General features: G+C 42.9%; 1 protein-coding gene across 5 annotated transcripts in view; it reads left to right on the forward strand.

Moving 5' to 3' along the window:
- The window catches only part of PCGF5 (polycomb group ring finger 5), a 49423-nt gene extending 27914 nt beyond the window's left edge, over positions 1-21509 (forward strand). For 2 of the 5 annotated variants that reach the window (XM_072131291.1, XM_072131292.1), the window contains exons 2-10: positions 96-398; positions 1119-1215; positions 2298-2353; positions 3964-4023; positions 8212-8351; positions 8439-8537; positions 10059-10148; positions 15514-15594; positions 19262-21509. In XM_072131291.1, coding sequence (XP_071987392.1) covers positions 287-398; positions 1119-1215; positions 2298-2353; positions 3964-4023; positions 8212-8351; positions 8439-8537; positions 10059-10148; positions 15514-15594; positions 19262-19309 — 783 coding nt within the window. In that variant the 5' untranslated portion in view covers positions 96-286 and the 3' untranslated portion in view covers positions 19310-21509. The remainder of the gene's footprint in view (positions 1-95; positions 399-1118; positions 1216-2297; positions 2354-3963; positions 4024-8211; positions 8352-8438; positions 8538-10058; positions 10149-15513; positions 15595-19261) is intronic. The other 3 variants (XM_072131293.1, XM_072131294.1, XM_072131295.1) reach the window with 2 other exon arrangements.
- Positions 21510-23337: the final 1828 nt, after the last annotated feature.

The following is a 23337-nucleotide window of genomic DNA, read 5'->3' on the forward strand; positions in this document are numbered from 1 at the left end:
ATAGTATATTCTAAGTTTATTATATTGCATTGCTATTCACCTTGGTTGTATGCTGTGCACATTAACTGCTTCATCTCTCTTGTGTCCCTTACCAGGAGCCTGGAGGTGTAGCACGTTATAAACAGCCAAAGTCAGATTGACGCAATGAACATTATTTTAGTAACGTTATCTTGAGGACAATCCAGACCTGAAGAAAAATGTGAGATATTTAATACTCTTTAAATCCTGGTCCATTTTTCAGCCTCTGCCTGTGTCCAGGGTTCATCTGTCTCTAGGCATCTTGTCAATGGCAACCCAAAGAAGGCGCTTTGTAAAAGAATTCAACCCGTATGTCACTTGTTATATCTGTAAAGGCTACCTTATCAAGCCAACCACCGTCACAGAGTGCCTGCACACATGTAAGTATCACCTAAACATAAGTGTAAGATATTCATAGCATGTTCTGAATAGATTCTTATTACATATTCATGTTACATTACATATTCAAGATTATCTTATTCATATTCATGTTCTTCATGTGCAGCCGCAGCTCCAGCTTTCTGATTGATGCTTTTTTCTTCAGCCAAGTCGACTCAGCTACCTCATTCCGCCCCTCCCTCAGGTATGAAAGGGAAGCTGGCTGTGTGTGACTCGCAGTATAGAAATCTGCTCCTTCATTCCCACCTCCCTCAGAAATTCTTTTCCTAGAACACACAGCCAGCTTCTCTCTCATTATTATAGTCACACTCTTGTTCTTGAGGGAGGGGGGGAAATATGCAGCTGTTCTGACTCCCTCATTCCCACCTCCCTCGGGAATTCTTTTCCTAGAACACACAGCCAGCTTCTCTCTCATTATTATAGTCACACTCTTGTTCCTGAGGGAGGGGGGAAAATATGCAGCTGTTTTGACTCCCTCATTCCCACCTCCCTCAGAAATTATTTTCCTAGAACACACAGCCAGCTTCTCTCTCATTACTACAGTCACACTCTCGTTCCTGAGGGAGGGGGGAACAATATGCAGCTGTTCTGACTCAGCTGAAGAGAAAGCACACTCCTTGTCTTTACTCATTGCTGGGTTAAATGTATTTTGTATTAAATATACTATTTATTCACTTCTATTTTCTTTCCTTTCTTAAAAGTTTGTAAGAGTTGCATTGTCCAGCATTTTGAAGAAAGCAATGATTGCCCAAAATGTGGAATTCAAGTTCATGAAACTAACCCCATAGAAATGCTAAGGTATGGGGATACTACATTATACGCCTGATATATAGCTTGTCTATGGTTTTGTATTTTAGCAAAAAGGTTCGCCAACTTTAAAACTACCCTGAGGGGGGTCCAGTGTGGGCAAATTATACTCCAGCTGCTAGTGTAAACCCATCTCTATGATCTGTTTAGAAAGGTGTTGAAGAGATAAAGCAACGAAATTGGATGGACTTAAATGGGTTTGCCTATGAAGTTTCTCAAATCTTAATCCCCTAGTAATCCTACCAGGTTACCTTGTAAAATATAAATATGAAATCATTATAGGGGCATAGTACAGGCAGTCCCCGGGTTACGTACAAGATAGGGTCCGGAGGTTTGTTCTTAAGTTGAATTTGTATGTAAGTCAAAACTGTATATTTTATAGTTGTAGATCCAGACATTTTTTGCTGTAATGAGACCAAGGATTATCAATAAAGCTTCATTACAGACACCTTACAGCTGATTATTGCAATCTGTGACTATAGTAACATCCAGAGAGCTTCACCAGAGGTCAGAGGGGTCTGTCTGTAACTATGAGTTGTCTATAAGTCGGGTGTCCTTAAGTAGGGGACCGCCTGTATTCGGCAGTGATTTACAGATCATGGGGTACATATACAAACAAAATAAGACATTACAGAGCAATAATATGGACGGATAGAACAGCAGAAATGAGGGCCTGCTCGCAAGAGCTTACAATCTATGAGGAGACCCTACAATCTGTGAATGAAAAATTATCTGCACAGTTATTGAAAACATGCAATATATATATATGAGAAACATTGTAATATGAGCCCTTATTGGGCCCATTACTGTCTTCTTCCTTCTCTAAACTGTTCATTATGAATTACCATGAGTCCTTATTTGATCTTATTGCGAGACAGACTTTCAGCTCAGTGATCAGGTTGCATTCTGTCCACAGAAGTCTATTGAGAGGAGAGGGGTGTGAGGTGGAAGATCAACCGACACACAGACAGTAACTGTGGCCATTATCTATAGCACTGTATGGTGGAAGTATTATAATCATGAGCCATAGGATTTAAAGCATGAATAATAGTTTTTTTTAATCTTATTTATAGATTAGACAATACTCTTGAAGAAATCATATTTAAACTTGTACCAGGTCTACGAGAAGGTAAGCTTTCTTGCATTTTTTACTTTTTCTACTTCCATATAGGTAAATGCCATTAAAATTATTAAAAGAAACATTAGGGGGCAAATAAACATTTTAAGATATGGTTCAGTAAAAGCCCTTTTCATGAGGTCACAACCTCATACAGTTTGGCTCTGTTCACACTTCTTTTATATCTCTGTTAGTGATGCCTTTTAAGCATCACTTTGATGTTATAATGATTTTTACCAAATTGTCGTATGTGATTCTCCCTTTAAAAATAAACAGAACAATGTACATAATATGTTTCTTGTCCATTTCTTTCCATAGTTATGGTATTTTCTGTTCTGAAACTACTTGTTACAAATCTTTCTCAGCAGCAGTGAAGTGCAGTAACCCCTTCCTGTATCTGCCCTGAAGCTGAGACAAACTGAGGCTTGTGTTCTCTCTCAGTAATTTAGCAGCAAATCTACTAGTGAGAATCATATAAGAAAATCCACTGAACACTGCATAGTGTACACAGAGGATCTATATGTTGAATAGCCGAGCAGCTTTCATCACATGGCGGAGCATGGAGCATGTTATAAGTAGTAGAAACCAGCAGTGAAACTGATACAAGTGAACAGTCTGTGTTGTGTGAGCGCTACAGTTTAATAGCTTCTCTGCACTGTGCAGTAAGTGCCAAGTAGAAGGTGGAGGAGGGGAGCAGCATGAGGTGCAGAGAGAGACAGAGAAAGTTCTGTAAAATCAAAGACTGGGATGGAGAGATAGGGAGGGAAAAAGGGAAGACCTTGTACTATTCTGTGAAGGAGACTTCTGCATCCATAGCACTGTGCTCTGATACACACAGAGAGAACATTCTTCTGACCGTGGGAAAACCCTTTAAGGGGTTAAATAATTAGGTGCATTGTAGAGTGCTTGAATCCACTGGATGATAGATCCATCTGAGTATTATTTGCACACAATGGGGCAAATTTACTTAACCGGTCCTGTTGCGATCCAGCGGCGCGTTCTCTGTGGAGGATTCGGGTCTTCCGGAGATTCACTAAGGTAGTGCGCCCGATGTCCACCAGGTGTCGCTGCTGCGCTGAAGTCCGTCGGAGTTCACTGGAGTTCACCGTCCGTTGCTGGGTGCAGGTAAGCGTCTGTCAAGCGACACATTTTTTTAAAAAAATACGGCGGTTTTTCTGAATCCGTCGGGTTTTCTGACGGCCACGCCCCCCAATTTCCTTCACATGCATCCCGCCGCCGATGCGACACAATCCGATCGCGCGCGCCAAAAATCCGGGGTAACTCAGGGAAAATCGGTGCAAAGCGGTAATATTCGGGTAACCCGACGGAAAAACGCGATTTCGGGCCCTTAGTAAATGACCCCCAATGTCCTTTTTTGTAATCAGATTCGTTTTTATTTCAGTTTATAACACAAGCAAACAAATGGTCATGCATTACATCTTGGTCAGTAGAATACACTACATAAGGAGATCTGTACAAGTGTTACATAGTATAGTCCTCAACGTGAATCAGTCAGCATAAAACAGTACAGAGGATATTTTGCAGTATAAAACATAGGTTTTAAATGAATTGCACACTATATCTTCTTTACATTGTGTTTTTTGTCATTTTGTGGCATCCAGGAGAACAGCAGCGAGAATCTGAATTCTGGAAGAGGAAAAGACCACAGGAGAATGGAGAAGGTATTGTTAGCAGTGTATATTTCAGGAGATTCACAGTTCATTGTAAATGTCTTATTTACTGTTCAAGAGAATGGCCTCGCCTTTAATGAAGGGCAGAAGGAATTATTATCTTGTTAATATTTTACACAGTTTTTTTTTCTTTTTATTCATGTCTAAGCAGATGACAAACCCATTAATTGATAGGCTTCATTGTTCTGCCTATTCCAGTGCTAAATGTCCAGCCAATAGGTGTAGGTTCCCCCCAATCCCCCACCTAGTTACCCATCCTGTGTACAGACCAAACAGCAGTAGTGATTGAGTAGAAGATGACCAGCCAGTGGCAGGGGCGTAACTAGTAGAACTCGGGCCCCATAGCAGATTTCTGCATGGGGCCCGCTTAAAAAAAACTTTTATCATAAGCCGGACGCTTCTCCGGTGCAGCCGGATACATCAAGAGGCTTTGACCTCCTGGTGTATCTGGCGGGGTACAAGACAGTGTATATAAACGCAACCTTCGAATTTTCACATATGAAAATTTGCCGGCTGGAGCAAGTGCACAAGTACTGGAACAGGAAAGCCCAGCATCTATACACATACTGCCTATACATAACATACAGCATATACACATACATACACACACCGCCGGCCGGCCGGCCTGCCCGCCCGCCCGCCAGATGCATCAAGAGACCTAAGCCTCTTGATGTATCCGACGCAACGACGTGGGTGTGTGTGTATGTATGTATGTATGTATGTATGTATATATATATATATATATATATATATGTGTGTGTGTATATATATATATATATATATATATATATATATATATATATATATATATATATATATATATATATATAATATACACACACACACATATAGACTGTATAATTATACACACACACATATAGACTGTATATATACAAATATATACACACATATATTCTGTGTGTATATACACTCACCGGCCACTTTATTAGGTACACCATGCTAGTAACGGGTTGGACCCCCTTTTGCCTTCAGAACTGCCTCAATTCTTCATGGCATAGATACAACAAGGTGCTGGAAGCTCCTCAGAGATTTTGTCCATATTGACATGATGGCATCACACAGTTGCCGCAGATTTGTCGGCTGCACATCCATGATGCGAATCTCCCGTTCCACCACATCCCAAAGATGCTCTATTGGATTGAGATCTGGTGACTGTGGAGGCCATTTGAGTACAGTGAACTCATTGTCATGTTCAAGAAACCAGTCTGAGATGATTCCAGCTTTATGACATGTGCATTATCCTGCTGAAAGTAGCCATCAGATGTTACAGGGTACATTGTGGTCATAAAGGGATGGACATGGTCAGCAACAATACTCAGGTAGGCTGTGGCGTTGCAACGATGCTCAATTGGTACCAAGGGGCCCAAAGAGTGCCAAGAAAATCCCAGTAGATCAGCAGTTTCTGAAATACTCAGACCAGCCCTTCTGGCACCAACAACCATGCCACGTTCAAAGGCATCAAATCACCTTTCTTCCCCATACTGATGCTCGGTTTGAACTGCAGGAGATTGTCTTGACCATGTCTACATGCCTAAATGCACTGAGTTGCTGCCATGTGATTGGCTGATTAGAAATTAAGTGTTAACAAGCAGTTGGACAGGTGTACCTAATAAAGTGGTCGGTGAGTGTATTTGCTCACAGATAAAATTATTTGTTTGTGTCAGCAGTAGGGTGAGGAAAGGGTGAAAGTGCAGTAATTTGCAGTGTCAGCCAGCAGTGTTGTCCGTGGGTGAGGGCGATTCTTCACGTTCACCCGCGGTGTCACCGGGAGGGAAGGGGGGGGGTGTTGTGGGGGGATCTGTAAAGACATGAAGAAGGGCGGATGTGCCAGCGGGCTGTAGGATGTGCCGGAAGGCGGGTGTCCAGGAGTTTAACGACTGTTAGGGGGAGGTGGGTGAGTGGGCGGGTGACACGGGTGGGCGTCTCTACATTCAGCACAGCAGGCGGGGCCCCCTGTTACTGCTGTGCTGGTTGTAGGGAGAGAAGTGCCTGTGAGAATGGGACTAACAAACTTTCGTTTCGCCTTCCATACCGGGCCCCATAGCAGCCGTAGCTGTTGTTACTCACTGGCCAGTGGCATGTACCCTTTTAAGTACTGGCACCCCTCCTAGATGAGAATGCAGGGTGCTGATGCCTGTACATGGTATCCTTTATATCATTTTAAATGTGTCTATTCACTAGTGTCTGTCCTTTGCTTAATTGATGGGAACCTCAGGACGGTTTACAGGACAGCAAAGTCCTATGCCGTATAGGGCAGCTCAGCGGGAATTTTGGCCGGGGGTCAGAATAAATACTGTCCTGTGAACAGGGGATGCATGTCTATATATACATATATATATATCAAGCTACACAGTACATGCTGTCTCAACCTATACCTATGCGCGACCTCCTCTCTTACAAGATACAAGAACATGGCACCACTCTAGTAGGGGGTCTCCCTTGAGGTCCCCAGATTTACTACTGATGGCCTATAGTCAAGATAAGTGGAAACCATCATATAGCCCCTGGCCGGAGCATGGGGATCTATCCAATGCCATGCTTTCTCCAATGACTTACTTGGCCATATTTGCAACTCTTCTAGAAGTGAATAAAGAGCCTAAGATGTATGGCCAAGGTCTCCATTCATATTCCTGTGGTAATAGGGAATGTATATTCAATTGAATAAGTTGGTATTTGTAACATAGATGATTAGTCCTCTATACAACACTATCAATATAGGAAAATGGGATTGTTCAGTATAAGTAATGGTAAGTATTAATGACTAATAATATTTACTAGGCCAGGAATTGTCTCACTTCCTGAAGCAAGTATTGGGGTAGGACAGTAATGTACGTGCACCAGGAAGCCAGTGTTTCCTGGCCCACGACTTTCATTCGCTTTATTTACTTTTTGCCATTTTTTGATTGATAATAATGTTTTATGACTAATATTACTGACCTCCAGAATACAGATAAAAGCTTCCTCAGCACGTAGGTTATTGTAGAAACAAGTAAAGCCGTTGAAGCTAATAAAGGGGAAATTAATAATGCAATGATTATTTGTAGAATATTTACAGGTTCGATGTTCTGTTTTGCTGAAACAAGGCTCCATATCATCTGTACCGACCACAAGTTAACAAGAAAGTAAAGGGGTTTTTCCATAAAACACTTTAGGCCCTATCCACAGGTTATCTCAGTGATGAGACCCCCACAGATAATAATAATTCTTTATTTATATAGCGCATACAGATTGCACAGCGCTACACAGAATTTGCCAAATCACAGGGGGTTGAGGTACTTCCATCAGACCTCTCTTTGCTCCCCGAGATGTACGGAGCAGCCGGTCACGCACATTCAGGCTGCTTTGTTAATTTTTATGGAGCTGAAGGTGATTGCCCAGTACAGCACTCATTCATTTCGGTCGGATCTAAAGAGATGAATGGGGCAGTCCTGCCTTGTGCGGACGGCTTCTCCGCTCATCTCGGGGAGGGATAAGGTGTCTGTGGGAAAACCCCTTTAAAGGTTCTGGGTCAGGGGTGGATTAAGACCACCATGGTCCCTGGGCTGTAGGAATATTATAGCCCCTACAAGTCTGGAATCACTTTCTACATATGGTACTAGAATCAGCTTCTTGGGGAATGGAGTATGTGCCCCTTCTGCCAGCTGTCAATCTTCAAAGGTCCTGAAATGGCTCTTGTGTACATGTATATTGAGAGCAGGAACTGATGTACGAGGATTTCATAGGTGAAGGTCCTTCTGAGTATAAAATTTGGTGGGTCGTTTGGGTGCCCTAGAAGGCTTGGGTCCTGGGCCGCCTCCCAAACCGTCTATATTATAACCCACTAATGTTCTGGGTGACTGCAGCAAGTACAAAAAGAGTATAGGAGCTCATTGGGGCTTTCGTTCCCACATTTTGCTGATTGCCAGGGGCTCCAGTAGTCAAACCCCTGGCAGACATGCACACAACCCTAAGACCCAAGGGAACTGCACATAAAAGTTACACCAAAAGTTGCTCCAGAAAGTTTTGCCAACGTAAGACGCCATGGCTTGCAGACTGAACATGGCATTAGTGACTTAACTTATTTGTATTTGCTTTGCAGTTTTTGCCATCAGTTTAATTTTGATGGTTTCAGTTTCCTTCATGTGACTACACTTACATATGTATTTTTTTTTAATGCAGATGGGCTTCCAAATAAAAGACTTAAGGATGATGAAGAGGAAACGGATGGAAATAAAGACTATCACAGAAGCGACCCACAGATCGCCATCTGTCTGGACTGTCTACGTAATAATGGCCAGTCTGGTGAAAATGTAGTGAAGGTACTGTGCTGGTAGTACATCTCCTACGGGTACACAACCACCATGTCTTTACTATTGAAATAACTTGCTTTATCTTTGTTCATGCAGGGATTAATGAAGAAATTCATTCGCTGCTCTACGCGAATCACAGTGGGGACTATTAAAAAGTTTTTAAGTTTAAAATTAAAACTTCCAAGTACATATGAGGTAAGAAGGATTTGCAGTTCAGTCACAGGATCTGGCACATGACCTAAACAAAACCTAAATCGCCAATACAGTTTCTACACAGAAGGTAGTAGCAGGAAGATTTTCTAAAGCTTAATGATGAATCACAATTTTGTGTGAAATTGTCCCTAAATGATCCTCTGGTGTATAATAAGGTCTTATTAGACATTTTATGGAATTTCCAAACAAAGCTGCGAGGGCTCAATGGTTGGTCACAATCAAGACTCTTGTAAAAATGACCCTTTGTCTTTATTGTCAACCCCTTTTATGCATCTTTTAAGTATTTATAGGACCCCCTAAGGGGCAGGATTTCCAGCCATCAGCACCAATATTTTCCATGGTTGATTTTCTTTTGACTTTCATTTGTTCCATTTTCAGTGGGACAATAGTTAGATGAGGAAGGGTCTGAATACTCCCTGTCGTTATGGTGGGGTATTTTTCTGCCCGAACTTATTTGGGGCTCTGTAGTATCTCAAGTTACCAATGTATAACTGTAAGACAGGAGGTCCAATGTTTGACTGTTCCTGTATAAGGCTTGATTCACACTGATGTGTGCCCGCCGTACCATAGCAGGGGGGGCCACACAGTGGCGCCTGGGAGAGAAGGTGGAGGTGAGCGCTGCTCACCCCCGACCCTCTCCATAGAGGAACATGTCACACGGGTACCGAACAGTACGGTGCTGCACTTGTGTGCCCATTGCTGTCTATGGGGGACGTATATAGGTCGTATATACGTTGGCCGTATTTACGTCCCCCATACGGCAGTGTGAATGCAGCTTAAGTTTATATGTGACATGTCATCCTTGCACACAGAGGTATGTGTATATATAATAGATGGATATATTTTGTGAAGCATGCACAGTATGTGCAGGAGAATGTGAGATATAGATGTGCAGATAACCACGCTATAACCTTTAAAAAAAAACTAACATGTATTTTCTAAGAAATGATTCTAACAAACAGAGAGATTTCTGTGCAATATAATAATTTACACCCACTACCCAAGACTTTCTTAGCTAGAGTCTGGCATCTCTAAGATTCGGCAGGTCTGCCTACTTACTGCCTGCAATGTCTCAGGGGCATCCAGTTTCAGTACACAGCGCTGTTCTTGTCTCAGAAACAAAGAGTGTTGGCAGACGTGGATGATCTCTGAGCATCTGCCCACTCCTATTTACAGACAGACTATGTGGTGTGTATCAGGGATAGTTGTAGAGTCTTTGAGTTGGGCTCTTTTTAGTTTCTTACTTTTGCTACTGGAGTTATGCTGAATCCCAGAACGACCAATTTGATAGCTACCAAAAAAAAGGGGTTTGGTTTGGGCTCTGTTCACATTTACTTATGTATGGGGCTTTATTGCAAACACAGCCCAGTGATAGCATACATGCTGCTTTTCCAGATTTCCATATGGACAATTTAATCTAGTATAAAAAACCAGGAAGACAAGGAATCTTATCCGTCAGAAGTACTCCATACTGCATTACTTAAAATTGTTTTTGTTTTCCAGCTCGATGTACTATGCAATGGTGAAATCATGGGAAAGGACCATACAATGGAGTTTATATATATGACGAGATGGCGACTGAGGGGTGAAAATGTAAATATGCTCTCCTGTTATGTTATGTATGTTGTTCTTTGTCTGTATATACAGTACAGACCAAAAGTTTGGACACACCTTCTCATTCAGAGTTTTCTATATTTTCATGACTATAGAAATTGTAGACTCACACTGAGGGCATCAAAACTATGATTTATATGATTTATGTGGCATTATATACAAAAAAAAGTTCAGTAGAACTTTTGGTCAGTACTGTATATACATATATATATATATATATTGTCTAGATTTGTATGTATATAAAGATTTACCTGTGCAGAATTACACCGACTACCATAATAGCCCAATGAACCCATTTTGGCTTTTAACACAACAGTAATTCATTGTGCTATACAAAGATTAAATAAATTTTTTTTCCATAACCCATGATATTTTTGTTCTGAAGAAAGCCCTCTCCTAAACATGGACATATAGTCCGCCATAACAACCTCCTGCTGCAGAGAGTTCATAATCTCACTGTTCTTACAGTAAAGAATCCCTATCTATGGTGATGGTAGAACCTCCTCTCCTCTAGGTGTAGAGGATGCCCCCTGTCTATGGTGATGGTAGAACCTCCTCTCCTCTAGGTGTAGAGGATGCCCCCTGTCTATGGTGATGGTAGAGACTCCTCTCCTCTAGGTGTAGAGGATGCCCCCTGTCTATGGTGATGGTAGAACCTCCTCTCCTCTAGGTGTAGAGGATGCCCCCTGTCTATGGCGATGGTAGAGCCTCCTCTCCTCTAGGTGTAGAGGATGCCCCCTGTCTATGGTGATGGTAGAGCCTCCTCTCCTCTAGGTGTAGGGGATATCCCCTGTCTATGGTGATGGTAGAACCTCCTCTCCTCTAGGTGTAGAGGATGTCCCCTGTCTATGGTGATGGTAGAACCACCTCTCCTCTAGGTGTAGAGGATGCCCCCTGTCTATGGTGATGGTAGAACCACCTCTCCTCTAGGTGTAGAGGATGCCCCCTGTCTATGGTGATGGTAGAACCTCCTCTCCTCTAGGTGTAGAGGATGCCCCTGTCTATGGCGATGGTAGAGCCTCCTCTCCTCTAGGTGTAGAGAATGCCCCCTGTCTATGGTGATGGCAGAACCACCTCTCCTCTAGGTGTAGAGGATGCCCCTGTCTATGGCGATGGTAGAGCCTCCTCTCCTCTAGGTGTAGAGGATGCCCTCTGTCTATGGTGATGGTAGAACCTCCTCTCCTCTAGGTGTAGAGGATGTCCCTGTCTATGGTGATGGTAGAACCTCCTCTCCTCTAGGTGTAGAGGATGCCCCCTATCTATGGTGATGGTAGAACCTCCTCTCCTCTAGGTGTAGAGGATGCCCCTGTCTATGGTGATGGTAGAACCGCCTCTCCTCTAGGTGTAGAGGATGCCCCCTGTCTATGGCGATGGTAGAAACACCTCTCCTCTAGGTGTAGAGGATGCCCCCTGTCTATGGTGATGGTAGATATTCCTCTCCTCTAGATGTAGAGGATGCCCCCTGTGTATGGTGATGGTAGAATCGCCTCTCCTCTAGGTGTAGAGGATGCCCCCTGTCTATGGTGATGGTAGAGCAGCCTCTCCTCTAGGTGTAGAGGATGCCCCTTGTCTATGGTGATGGTAGAACCTCCTCTCCTCTAGGTGTAGAGGATGTCCAGGTCTATGGTGATGGTAGAACCTCCTCTCCTCTAGGTGTAGAGGATGCCCCCTGTCTATGGTGATGGTAGAAGCTCCTCTCCTCTAGGTGTAGAGGATGCCCCCTGTCTATGGTGATGGTAGAACCTCCTCTCCTCTAGGTGTAGAGGATGTCCCCTGTCTATGGTGATGGTAGAACCTCCTCTCCTCTAGGTGTAGAGGATGCCCCCTGTCTATGGTGATGGTAGAGCAGCCTCTCCTCTAGGTGTAGAGGATGCCCCCTGTCTATGGTGATGGTAGAACCTCCTCTCCTCTAGGTGTAGAGGATGTCCCCTGTCTATGGTGATGGTAGAACCTCCTCTCCTCTAGGTGTAGAGGATGTCCCCCGTCTATGGCGATGGTAGAACCGCCTCTTCTCTAGGTGTAGAGGATGCCCTCTGTCTATGGTGATGGTAGAACCTCCTCTCCTCTAGGTATATAGGATGCCCCCCGTCTATGGTGATGGTAGAGCAGCCTCTCCTCTAGGTGTAGAGGATGCCCCCTGTCTATGGTGATGGTAGAACCGCCTCTCCTCTAGGTGTAGAGGATGCCCCTGTCTATGGTGATGGTAGAACCGCCTCTCCTCTAGGTGTAGAGGATGCCCCCTGTCTATGGTGATGGTAGAGCAGCCTCTCCTCTAGGTGTAGAGGATGCCCCCTGTCTATGGTGATGGTAGAGCAGCCTCTCCTCTAGGTGTAGAGGATGCCCCCTGTCTATGGTGATGGTAGAGCCGCCTCTCCTCTAGGTGTAGAGGATGCCTCCTGTCTATGGTGATGGTAGAACCACCTCTCCTCTAGGTGTAGAGGATGCCCCTGTCTATGGGGATAGTAGAACCGCCTCTCCTCTAGGTGTAGAGGATGCCCCTGTCTATGGTGATGGTAGAACCACCTCTCCTCTAGGTGTAGAGGATGCCTCCTGTCTATGGTGATGGTAGATCCTCCTCTCCTCTAGGTGTAGAGGATGCCCCCTGTCTATGGTGATGGTAGAGCAGCCTCTCCTCTAGGTGTAGAGGATGCCCCCTGTCTATGGTGATGGTAGAACCTCCTCTCCTCTAGGTGTAGAGGATGCCCCCTGTCTATGGTGATGGTAGAACCGCCTCTCCTCTAGGTGTAGAGGATGCCCCCTGTCTATGGTGATGGTAGAACCACCTATCCTCTAGGTGTAGAGGATGCCCCCTGTCTATGGTGATGGTAGAGCAGCCTCTCCTCTAGGTGTAGAGGATGACCCCTGTCTATGGTGATGGCAGAACTGCCTCTCCTCTAGGTGTAGAGGATGCCCCCTGTCTATGGTGATGGTAGAGCAGCCTCTCCTCTAGGTGTAGAGGATGCCCCCTGTCTATGGTGATGGTAGAACCTCCTCTCCTCTAGGTGTAGAGGATGCCCCCTGTCTATGGTGATGGTAGAACCTCCTCTCCTCTAGGTGTAGAGGATGGCCCCTGTCTATGGTGATGGTAGAGCAGCCTCTCCTCTAGGTGTAGAGGATGCCCCCTGTCTATGGTGATGGTAGAACCTCCTCTCCTCTAGGTGTAGAGGATGCCCCCTGTCTATGGTGATGGTAGAACCTCCTCTCCTCTAGGTGTAGAGGATGCTCCCTGTCTATGGTGATGGTAGAACCACCTCTCCTCTAGGTGTAGAGGATGCCCCCTGTCTATGGTGATGGTAGAACCTCCTCTCCTCTAGGCGTAGAGGATGCACCCTGTCTACGATGATGGTAGAGCCTCCTCTCCTCTAGGTGTAGAGGATGCCCCCTGTCTATGGTGATGGTAAAACCACCTCTCCTCTAGGTGTAGAGGATGCCCCCTGTCTATGGTGATGGTAGAACCTCCTCTCCTCTAGGTGTAGAGGATGCTCCCTGTCTATGGTGATGGTAGAACCACCTCTCCTCTAGGTGTAGAGGATGTCCCCTGTCTATGGTGATGGTAGAGCTGCCTCTCCTCTAGGTGTAGAGGATGCCCCCTGTCTATGGTGATGGTAGAACCGCCTCTCCTCTAGGTGTAGAGGATGCTCCCTGTCTATGGTGATGGTAGAACCACCTCTCCTCTAGGTGTAGAGGATGTCCCCTGTCTATGGTGATGGTAGAACCTCCTCTCCTCTAGGTGTAGAGGATGCCCCCTGTCTATGGTGATGGTAGAACCGCCTCTCCTCTAGGTGTAGAGGATGCCCCCTGTCTATGGTGATGGTAGAACCTCCTCTCCTCTAGGTGTAGAGGATGTCCCTGTCTATGGTGATGGTAGAACCTCCTCTCCTCTAGGTGTAGAGGATGCCCCCTGTCTATGGTGATGGTAGAACCTCCTCTCCTCTAGGTGTAGAGGATGTCCCTGTCTATGGTGATGGTAGAACCTCCTCTCCTCTAGGTGTAGAGGATGCCCCCTGTCTATGGTGATGGTAGAACCTCCTCTCCTCTAGGTGTAGAGGATGTCCCTGTCTATGGTGATGGTAGAACCTCCTCTCCTCTAGGTGTAGAGGATGCCCCCTTGTCCAAGGTATAAAAAGATTTTTGAAAGAATCTCTGCATTTGCCCCTCAATTTGCTTGATTATACAGTACTACCTGTATACCTGTGTGTTAGAATGATTCTTGACATCATCCTCTAACCACTTTTATTGTTGTTTGTATATATTTTCAAGACCATTGCAAAAGTAATCCTCACCAAGATCACAGGTTTTTTTTAAATTGTGGCCCGTCTCCTTTAGCAATAAGTTTGGATTGCTGATTGTTTTTCTGTTCTATTGTAGATTCACAGAAAACTCTCACAAATAGTGTGCCTTATAAAGCTGCTATTCAGTTTATATTCAGTTCAATCATTAATTCTGCAGATAATGCTTTCATGATTTACACCACACACACTGCCAACACCAAATAACCCAAAATACAATGGATTACTCAAAGTCCTTTCAGACTCCAATCGCCAGCCGTAGTAAGTCCCTGCATCAAGGTCCCATCTTGAGAATCTGGTTCCCATAAGGTGGGTTCTCCCACACGTTTATCCTTCTCTAAAGTGGATTGGCCACAAGTAATCATTAAGTGATTAGAATGGAAACTCCATGATTGTAATTTCCTGGAGCCTCCTACACCTGTCGGGAGAAGTATTGTCTGAAGAGTCTATTGGGGACTGGGACTGATTTGGCAAGCTGTGTGCAGCGCTGCGTAATTTGTGTGCACTATAAAAATAAAGATTATTATTAGTACAGTATTTTTCGGACTAGGCACACAAAAAATCCTTTGATTTTCTCAGAAATCAAAGGTGTGCCTTATAGTCCAGTGCGCCTTATATATGAACCGCACTTACAGACAGCTGCCTTGAACTGTGCACAGGTCTGCCACCTGCTGGTCATTCATCCTTATAATCAGGTGCGCCTTATAGTCCAGTGCGCCTTATATATGAACCTAGACATTTAAGCAGGCATTTATTGGTGGTGGGCCTTATAATCCGGTGCGCCTTATAGTCCGAAAAATACGGTAGCCATAGTATTGCATGAATGGATTGATATGCTAGGTCTTAGAGTACAAGATGAAAAGTGCTCTAAGGACTTTCATGATGTCTTCTATTCATTAGTTTTGTAAATGCACAACTTATTTCTGTCTTTCTATAAAATCTACCAAATATAGCTGATTCCTCCTGCTGTTCTATGCTTTACATTGTGCAGATCACTCATTTCTACATGCAGTTGTGGATGTCTTGTTCTAATGAGCACATAATCTCCTTCACAGTTTCAATGTCAGAACAATTCGACTGCACCACATATGTCGCTCAGTGATATTGCGGCTGGTCTTGCAGAGACATCCTCAACCGTATGTATAAATGTGGTATATATTTTTTTTGTACAGCACACTTGGGTGGCCATTACAGTGTAACTAAACTTTGGTATTGCCTTCATAAATTGCTATTATGACCATTCAAGCCTATAGAGAGGGGTTAACAGAGGAGTAAAGTTCTAGAGAGACAGGCAAAATAGAGGGTTGTATCTCTACACAGAGCTGAAAACTTACCGTATATACTCTAGCATAAGCTAGGCTTATACTCGAGTATATCATGACCAGGCCCTCTTTCATTTGATTTTCCATTTTTCACTTCCCACCTATAACTTTTTTTTATTTTTCCATGTAAAGTGTGGGCTTGTTTTCTGCATAGAAAATTGCACTTCAATGCACTTCTAATATTCCATGCCGTGTACTGGGAAGCAGGACAAAAATTTTAAATGCAGTGAAATTGGTGGAAAAATGCATTTGTGCCATTTTCTTGTAGGCTTGGATTTTACAGCATTCACTGTGTGCCTCAAATGACATGTCTACTTTATTCTTTAATTCGGTACATTCACAGGGATACCAAATTTATTATGGTTTTATTGTGTTTTAATACATTTAAAAAAATTCAAACCTAATATACAAAAAAAAAATGACACAAACGCCCACCTTGCATGGAGAAGGCTCAGCCTTTGTGCCCTCTCCATACACCTGCAGCCGATGTGTGACATTCTAGTACATCACATGTCAGTAAGGGGTTAAAACAAAACTTGGTGATTACCTCCGATGCTTCCCACAGCTCCTTTCTCTAATCACTTTTCAACATACCAATAATGTGACCACAGGCACCTTACATTTATCCACTGATGTACAATTTTGTAATTTTAGAAAAAAAAGGTAATAGAATACAACTGAAACTGAATTAGTTAGAAACTGCACTGTCACACCCAGTTGTCGATTCAGCACATACATGGGGTACATGTACTTTAAGGCCAGATAGGAGTATCCCTGGTGATAACAGCTTATTGAAATTTGGCAATTGTTTCCAACATATTGATGCCTAAGCAACGTTAAGCCACCTCTCCAGACAAGGAAGGAGTGTAAGCCCTGCACTTCCCTCAACTTCTGTGCCTGCTGTAAGCTGCAGGCAACAAATAAACGGTGGTCCCTACCCATGATGTGTGCACATAACAGGAAGACAGACAAAGACGCGAGACAAGACAGAGAAACAAGTGAAATTAGGCAAACCAAATCAAAAACTATGATGGCGGCGAGGTACAAAAACATAAGACAGAAGAATAGTCAAGATACAGACAATAGGTGAATTTCACAAAATACATATACGGAGTATACGGAATCAAAAGACCCAGGAAGATAAGTCTTTAACAAGTAACTTGTATATTGACCGAACAGGAATCAATGTTGTGACTGGACACCCCCCACAGAAGCGGACCCAACCCTCCACAGAGAATACAACTGTGTGCTGAACTAGCTGTAATTATTACGTTCAACAAGGCCAAGAACATCATAGGATATCAAGGTTATCTGCAGTCTGGCTATTAGCAGTAATGACTTGTGTTTACTGTAGCTTGTTCTCCCTTGTACAGACACCCCAAAACACCCCATATGCCATAAATGTCTATAAGGAGAATACCTCCATCATGAGACATCCCCCTCATAAACATTATTGGCCATTCGTTCCTTTACATATTTCTATTAGGTGGAGAGATAGTGGGGTGTTATATGTTAGCCAGATTGTCAACCCGAATGGGCTTAAATCATTTGCAGAATTACAGGCTGAATTTGGCCTAAGACTAGTACTATTAACTGTAAACAAGATGATCACTTAATTCTCCATGTTTTAGAGAAAAATGAGGGAAGAGAGGCTGTGCATCTAAATCACTGGTGGTGAACCTATGGCACGGGTGCCAGAGGTGGCACTCGGAGCTCTATCTGTGGGCACCCAGGCCATCACCCCAGCACAGAGTTTGCCAGACAGTACTCAGGGCTTCCTCTTGTGGTCCAATACAGCCCAGGACTGGCCATGCTCAGCGCCATTTTATACCAACATCCTTGGCTGCCAGGGCTACAGGAGGGACAAGAAAGTGTGGACAGAGATTATTGTTGGAGCGGCTGCTCTGGGAACCCTGATTGTTCCTCTGCAGGGGACCCTGAATCCAAGTTCTCCATTATCTTTCTATTGTATTGGTGAACTCAGGACACCAATACGATTGAAACCTGTGATACAGCAGGGATCAATAAGTTACTGCTTACATTGTCATGTTGGCACTTTGCGACATATAAGTGGCTTTTGGTTGTACTTTGGGCACTCTGTCTCCAAAAGGTTCGCCATCACTGATCTAAACAATATAAAACATTACAATGCCAAGGTCCAAAAGGAAAACAAACATTACAAAGATACAAGAAAATGGAAAGAAAAAGTAACAGATCTATCCAGGGCTGAATGGAATGAGACATCTCCCAGCTATTTCTACTACATACAGCTTATTACACACCAAAGAAAATGAATATGTTCAAGAATACGCGAGAAGAAAAATGCCCGAAGTGTGGTTAAATTAGCGCTGACTTGGTGCATATGATTTGGAGGTGTCCAAAATTACATAGGTATCGGAGAGATGGGACCCAAATGTTACAATCGACTTTTCAGGTGGAGAAAAACGGTATTCTAGGTATTAAGACTGGAATTGTGGGAGGTCACATATGAAGGGATTGTTGATGTTTGGTTGGAAGGCAGTGGCCCCCGCCCACGAATGATGAATGGGAAAGTAAGATGCCATTATTAATCTCATTAGGGAATGGTAATACATTTCATAAGATCTGGTCCCTTTGGATTAATAGATAAAGCCTTGGTGGAGAGTGAAGGGCGAGATGTGTATATATATATATTTTTTTTTTTTCTTTTCTCAAATGTTTTTATTTTATATATTTGTTTTTATGTATGTATATATGTGTAGGCGTGTATGTATATATTTTTTGGATATATATTTTTTCTTTTTTTATTATTATTATAATTGATTTCTTTTCTCTCTGTATGGAAGGGTGGGGGGTATATGTAGTAAAATGAGTTATGTTATGTATTTTTCAGACTTTAAGGCCCACAAAAAATCCTTTTGGTTTCTCAGAAATCAAAGGTGCGCCTTATAGTCCAGGGTGCCATGTATATGAACCTTACTTACTGATAGCAGCTGCCTTGAACTGTGCACAGGTCTGCCACCTGCTGGTCATTCATCCTTATAATCAGGTGCGCCTTATAATCCGGTGCGCCTTATATATGAACCTACTTAGACAACAGCTGCCTTGAACTGTGCACAGGTCTGCCACCTGCTGGTCATTCATCCTTATAATCCGGTGCGCCTTATATATGAACCTAGACGTTTTAGCAGGCATTTATTGATGGTGCGCCTTTATAATACGGTGCGCCTTATAGTCCAAAAAATATGGTAATCTATTACTCGGCAGTGCAGTATAGTGGATAGCTATGTTCTGTTAAGTCCGTGATTGATAGTCGGAAACTGATGAAATTCAGTTTATATAGATGTATTCTATATTTGTATCTTAATATGTATTGAATTGCAAATATTAATAAAGATTTAAATTAAGAAAAATTAAATTAAAAAATAGCCATTAGTAAGAAGTGTACGCTGGTTTACTTGCTGCTTAAATTCTGTTTTTTTGTTTCTTCTCTTTTGTTTAGTCTTATCCCATGGTATTGCAATATCGACCACGGATTGACTTTGGTTAATTGGTGGGAAAAACTGAGAAGAATCCTGCACTATACGTTTACTCATCGACAGATTGCACAATGAATGGATGTGCCTACTTACATGGACTAATGGGACACTGTCTACTTACAGCATGCACAGTATGGATGCGGTCTCTTCCAATCTGCCAGTAGTGTCATTTGTAGCTATTCTCATGAAACCATGTGCCGGTCTGCAGTGAAGCATCGGACTGGCCGCGCACTGCAGTACCTAGCATTGGTGGAAGTAATGGTGTACACTTCATATTTGGCATATTTGGTGAGAGACAACATTATTGCATCTACTTCAACCTCTTGTGGTTTAATTGTTACTAAGTCTTTGGTATAATACTCATGGCTAGTAATACATAGTGGATAGTGAAATCTAGAATGGTGTCCTATACAATGTCGTCATCTTTAAAAGCACTATTTCCGCTCTTAACCTTTATCCCTATGCACTGGGTCTGGTCATAGGGAATCTCCTACTACAGGAGGATAAGCATATGGAACTACAGTCTCCGTCCTACACTATCATGGGGAGGGAGATTTTGTATGGAGTAATGACTGAGAATTGGCTTAATCACAATATAAACATTCGATGGGAGTTACATATTCTACACATTCTAAGAGCACAGGCTCAATACATATTGGGGCACATGTACTTACCCGTCCCGTTGTGTCCGCCGATCCGGAATGTCCAACGAGAATTCGGAGCAGCCACGATTCACTTACAGCGTGCGCCAATTTGTTGAATGTGTTGCTTCCCCGCTCAGGTCCGCTGGGGTTCTCCATCTTCTTCTTGGTGTATGTGAGTGCTGATCTTGCGACACAATTTGAATTTTAAATTCTGCGGTTTGTCCGAATCAATCAGGTTGTTCAACAGCCAAGCCCCCACCCTCCCCTTCGATTGTGTCGCATGAATGCACCATGAATGCGCCAAAATCCAATCGCGTGCGCCAAAAACCTCTGCACAATTTAGGGCAAATATTCGGGAAACCTGACGAAAATGCATCCGATGGACCCTTAGTAAATGTGCCCCATTTTGTCAATTGGTGGGGGTCCTTGTAAGACCCCCAAGTGATGTAGTGTTTATCATCGAGCCAGGGGACGGATATTTCTTCCTTTTGACTATTTCCATCTTTCAACATGGAATCCTTATAATGAGCAGAATTTTATTTACAAGTCTGGTAAAATAACTGGATTACTAATTTCTAAAATTGTTATGTAATTCCTTTACATACGATAGACAGTTTTATCTGACATCATCATAGATGTACATTCTCTTTCACAACCTTAATGTTACCAGATGCTTAATATCGGACTTCTTTACTTTAGAAATTTAAAGTTGACAGTTCTAAAAGGAATTTGTAGGAAACGTTCTGGAAATGATAGAATATTTGTCTACTTTCCTAGAACGTGATAGTACGTGGACCATGACCTAGCACATTCAGAATAAGGGTATTTCTCTAGTGTCTAGATGTATATTTCCCATAATGCCTTGCCAGCTATCGGCCCCATATGTTCCATGCTCCATATATCTCTTCCTTGCCAAATGTTTTATCATTATCATCAATCATTAGTCTTCCACTTTTTTTTATTTTTTTAATAATTTATTAAATGCGGATATAATGCAAGAAATCCATGAATATGTACAAATGTTCTGGCCATAAGTGACTTAGTCCTATGTGTGTTCTGTGATTCCTTAATATGGCGATGATAATGTACAAAGGAGTTTTATTTATAAACCTGTTCTATATATTTGTGCGTCTCATACAATCTGTAGGTAAGCACTTAAAGGAAATCTACCATTTGATTTTATGCATTGTGAAGCAAACATACCTTGAGAATGCTGTAGCTTCACTGATGCAGGATGATATCTTGGTTAATCCCTGAGTTGATTGGTTTTGCTGAAAAATCTATTATAACATTCATGACCTTGGGAAAGCTGAGTGAGGATGGCTAACTATATAAACACATTACACACTGAGCTTTTCATTAAACATGGAGCTTAGTGGACATGACAATTGCCAGAAATGACTAATCAACCTGAACTGGATCACTCATACACAGCAGTGAATAACTAATGTGCTAGGAGAAGCGCTGAGCCAGTCACAGAAGCAAGACAGCTTCAATATCATAATTTTATAATTGTTTTATCAGCAAAACCACTCAGCTCAGGGTTTAACCAAGATATGATCCTGCATCAGTGTAGCTACAGCATTCTCAAGGTATGTTTGCTTCATAATGCATCAAATCACATGGTAGGTTTCCTTAAAGACTACGTTGATAGCACTTACTAGTATTATAGGAAACTGTGTGCCTCATTGTAGAAATCTAGAATAAAATTTTATTGTCTGGTTCATATATATATATAGATAGATAGATGGATATAGATATATCTGAAAAACCTAAAGTTGTGTATATGCACTGTGAGCATTTAGGAAAGATCCGGTTATTATTCCCTGTGTGGTGAGCTGGGTATATTTTCTTACATATATTTCTTTAAAGATGAGTTGTAGTTGTTAAATCTTGCTGACAAATATGCTATAATATGTGTAAAGATGCCTTTAAAAATGTAACCAAAATAGCTGTAAAGAGGAGAATCTCTATTATAAAGGATAGTTTCATGACCAAATTCCTTGCACTACCGCGTCTGAAGAAGGGACTTGACGTCAGGAAGTATATTTTTCTAAGTTATTTTCAGTTAAAATTGTATTTTGTACCTGTAAAAGAAGTGAGGTCGCCGCCTAGTCTCTCATTTCCTTTCAGATTGATATTTTGTAACGATGCTCAAATTGAAATGGATTTTATAAGAAATGGCACATTTTGTAAATAGTATTCAAGAGCTGAACATCTATGGAAACCGTTTACTCTAATATAAAACTGGATTGTTGGTATTATACCTGTGAGTGTGTGTTATTTGTACTGTCTCCTAGGCAGGGCTTTGTCTGCCATGCGGGGAGGTGAGCAATTTGCCTCAGGCGGCAGATTGTAGGTCCTGGATATGTCTATTTAAGATGCACATACAAATCATTCTGCGAGTGCCTTTCACCAGAAGCCATGGAGGAATATGCCGCAGAATTTCCCATGCCTAGGTAGGTGGTGATATTTTTTGATTTATTAATTTTTTTATTGGGGTTCTCTTTATGAAGATAAGAAGGTGCAGGTGCCATAAAGCTGTAATACACATGGATTTATAATCGGGAGGGGGGTGCTGCTGTGCTACATATAGATTATGGGTGGATTTGGTGCTGGACCAATAAATTATTGGGGGGCGCTGTTGTACTATATATTGTCAGGATTTTGAATCAGTGGATCATCTGGACAACTGCGGGAGGTGGTGCTAGCCGACACCTGGGACCGGAATCTAAGTGGCACCTGGTCGCAAAGCGGGATGGTCGAGGTACCTTAGCGGAAGACAGTCTCGTGGTCAGGTTCTGGTACAGGGTCAGGGCAGGTGGCAGAGATGCAAAGTCAAGTACAATCCGAGGTCAGCAACGGGAGGTCCAGGCAGATCGGAACGGGAACACAGGCACACGGGACACAGGAATGCAGGAACATGGTACTCAGGAGCAGGAACACACAGGAATGCAGGAATAATCAGAAATGTCACAGGGAAGCTTTCTCAATGGCATAGGCACAAAGATCCAGCAGGTTGTGATGGAAGAGGCAGTGTTAAATAGCCTTCTGGGAAAATGCCCAGCACCAAATAACAGTGTGCTGGCCATTTCAATTTCCTGAAGCAGGTGCGCGCGCCGTAGGAGATGGAGACCCGTCAATTCCGGTGGCTAGGGTGAGGAGATCACTCAGGGTAGACGGCAGATCACAAACGGCCAGAGCGTCCTTAACTTGAGAGGACAGTCCCTTTTTGAAAGCTGCGGATAAGGCAACATCGTTCCCGGAGAGTTCAGAGGCCAGGCTACGGAACTGGACAGCATATTCTCCCATGGAAGAGTTCCCCTGGTGCAGATTCAACAGCGCAGACTCAGCAGAGGAGCCCCATGCAGGTTCTTCAAACACGGACCGTAACT

Source organism: Engystomops pustulosus, chromosome 11 (genome assembly GCF_040894005.1).
Source record: "Engystomops pustulosus chromosome 11, aEngPut4.maternal, whole genome shotgun sequence".
NCBI lineage: Eukaryota > Metazoa > Chordata > Amphibia > Anura > Leptodactylidae > Engystomops > Engystomops pustulosus.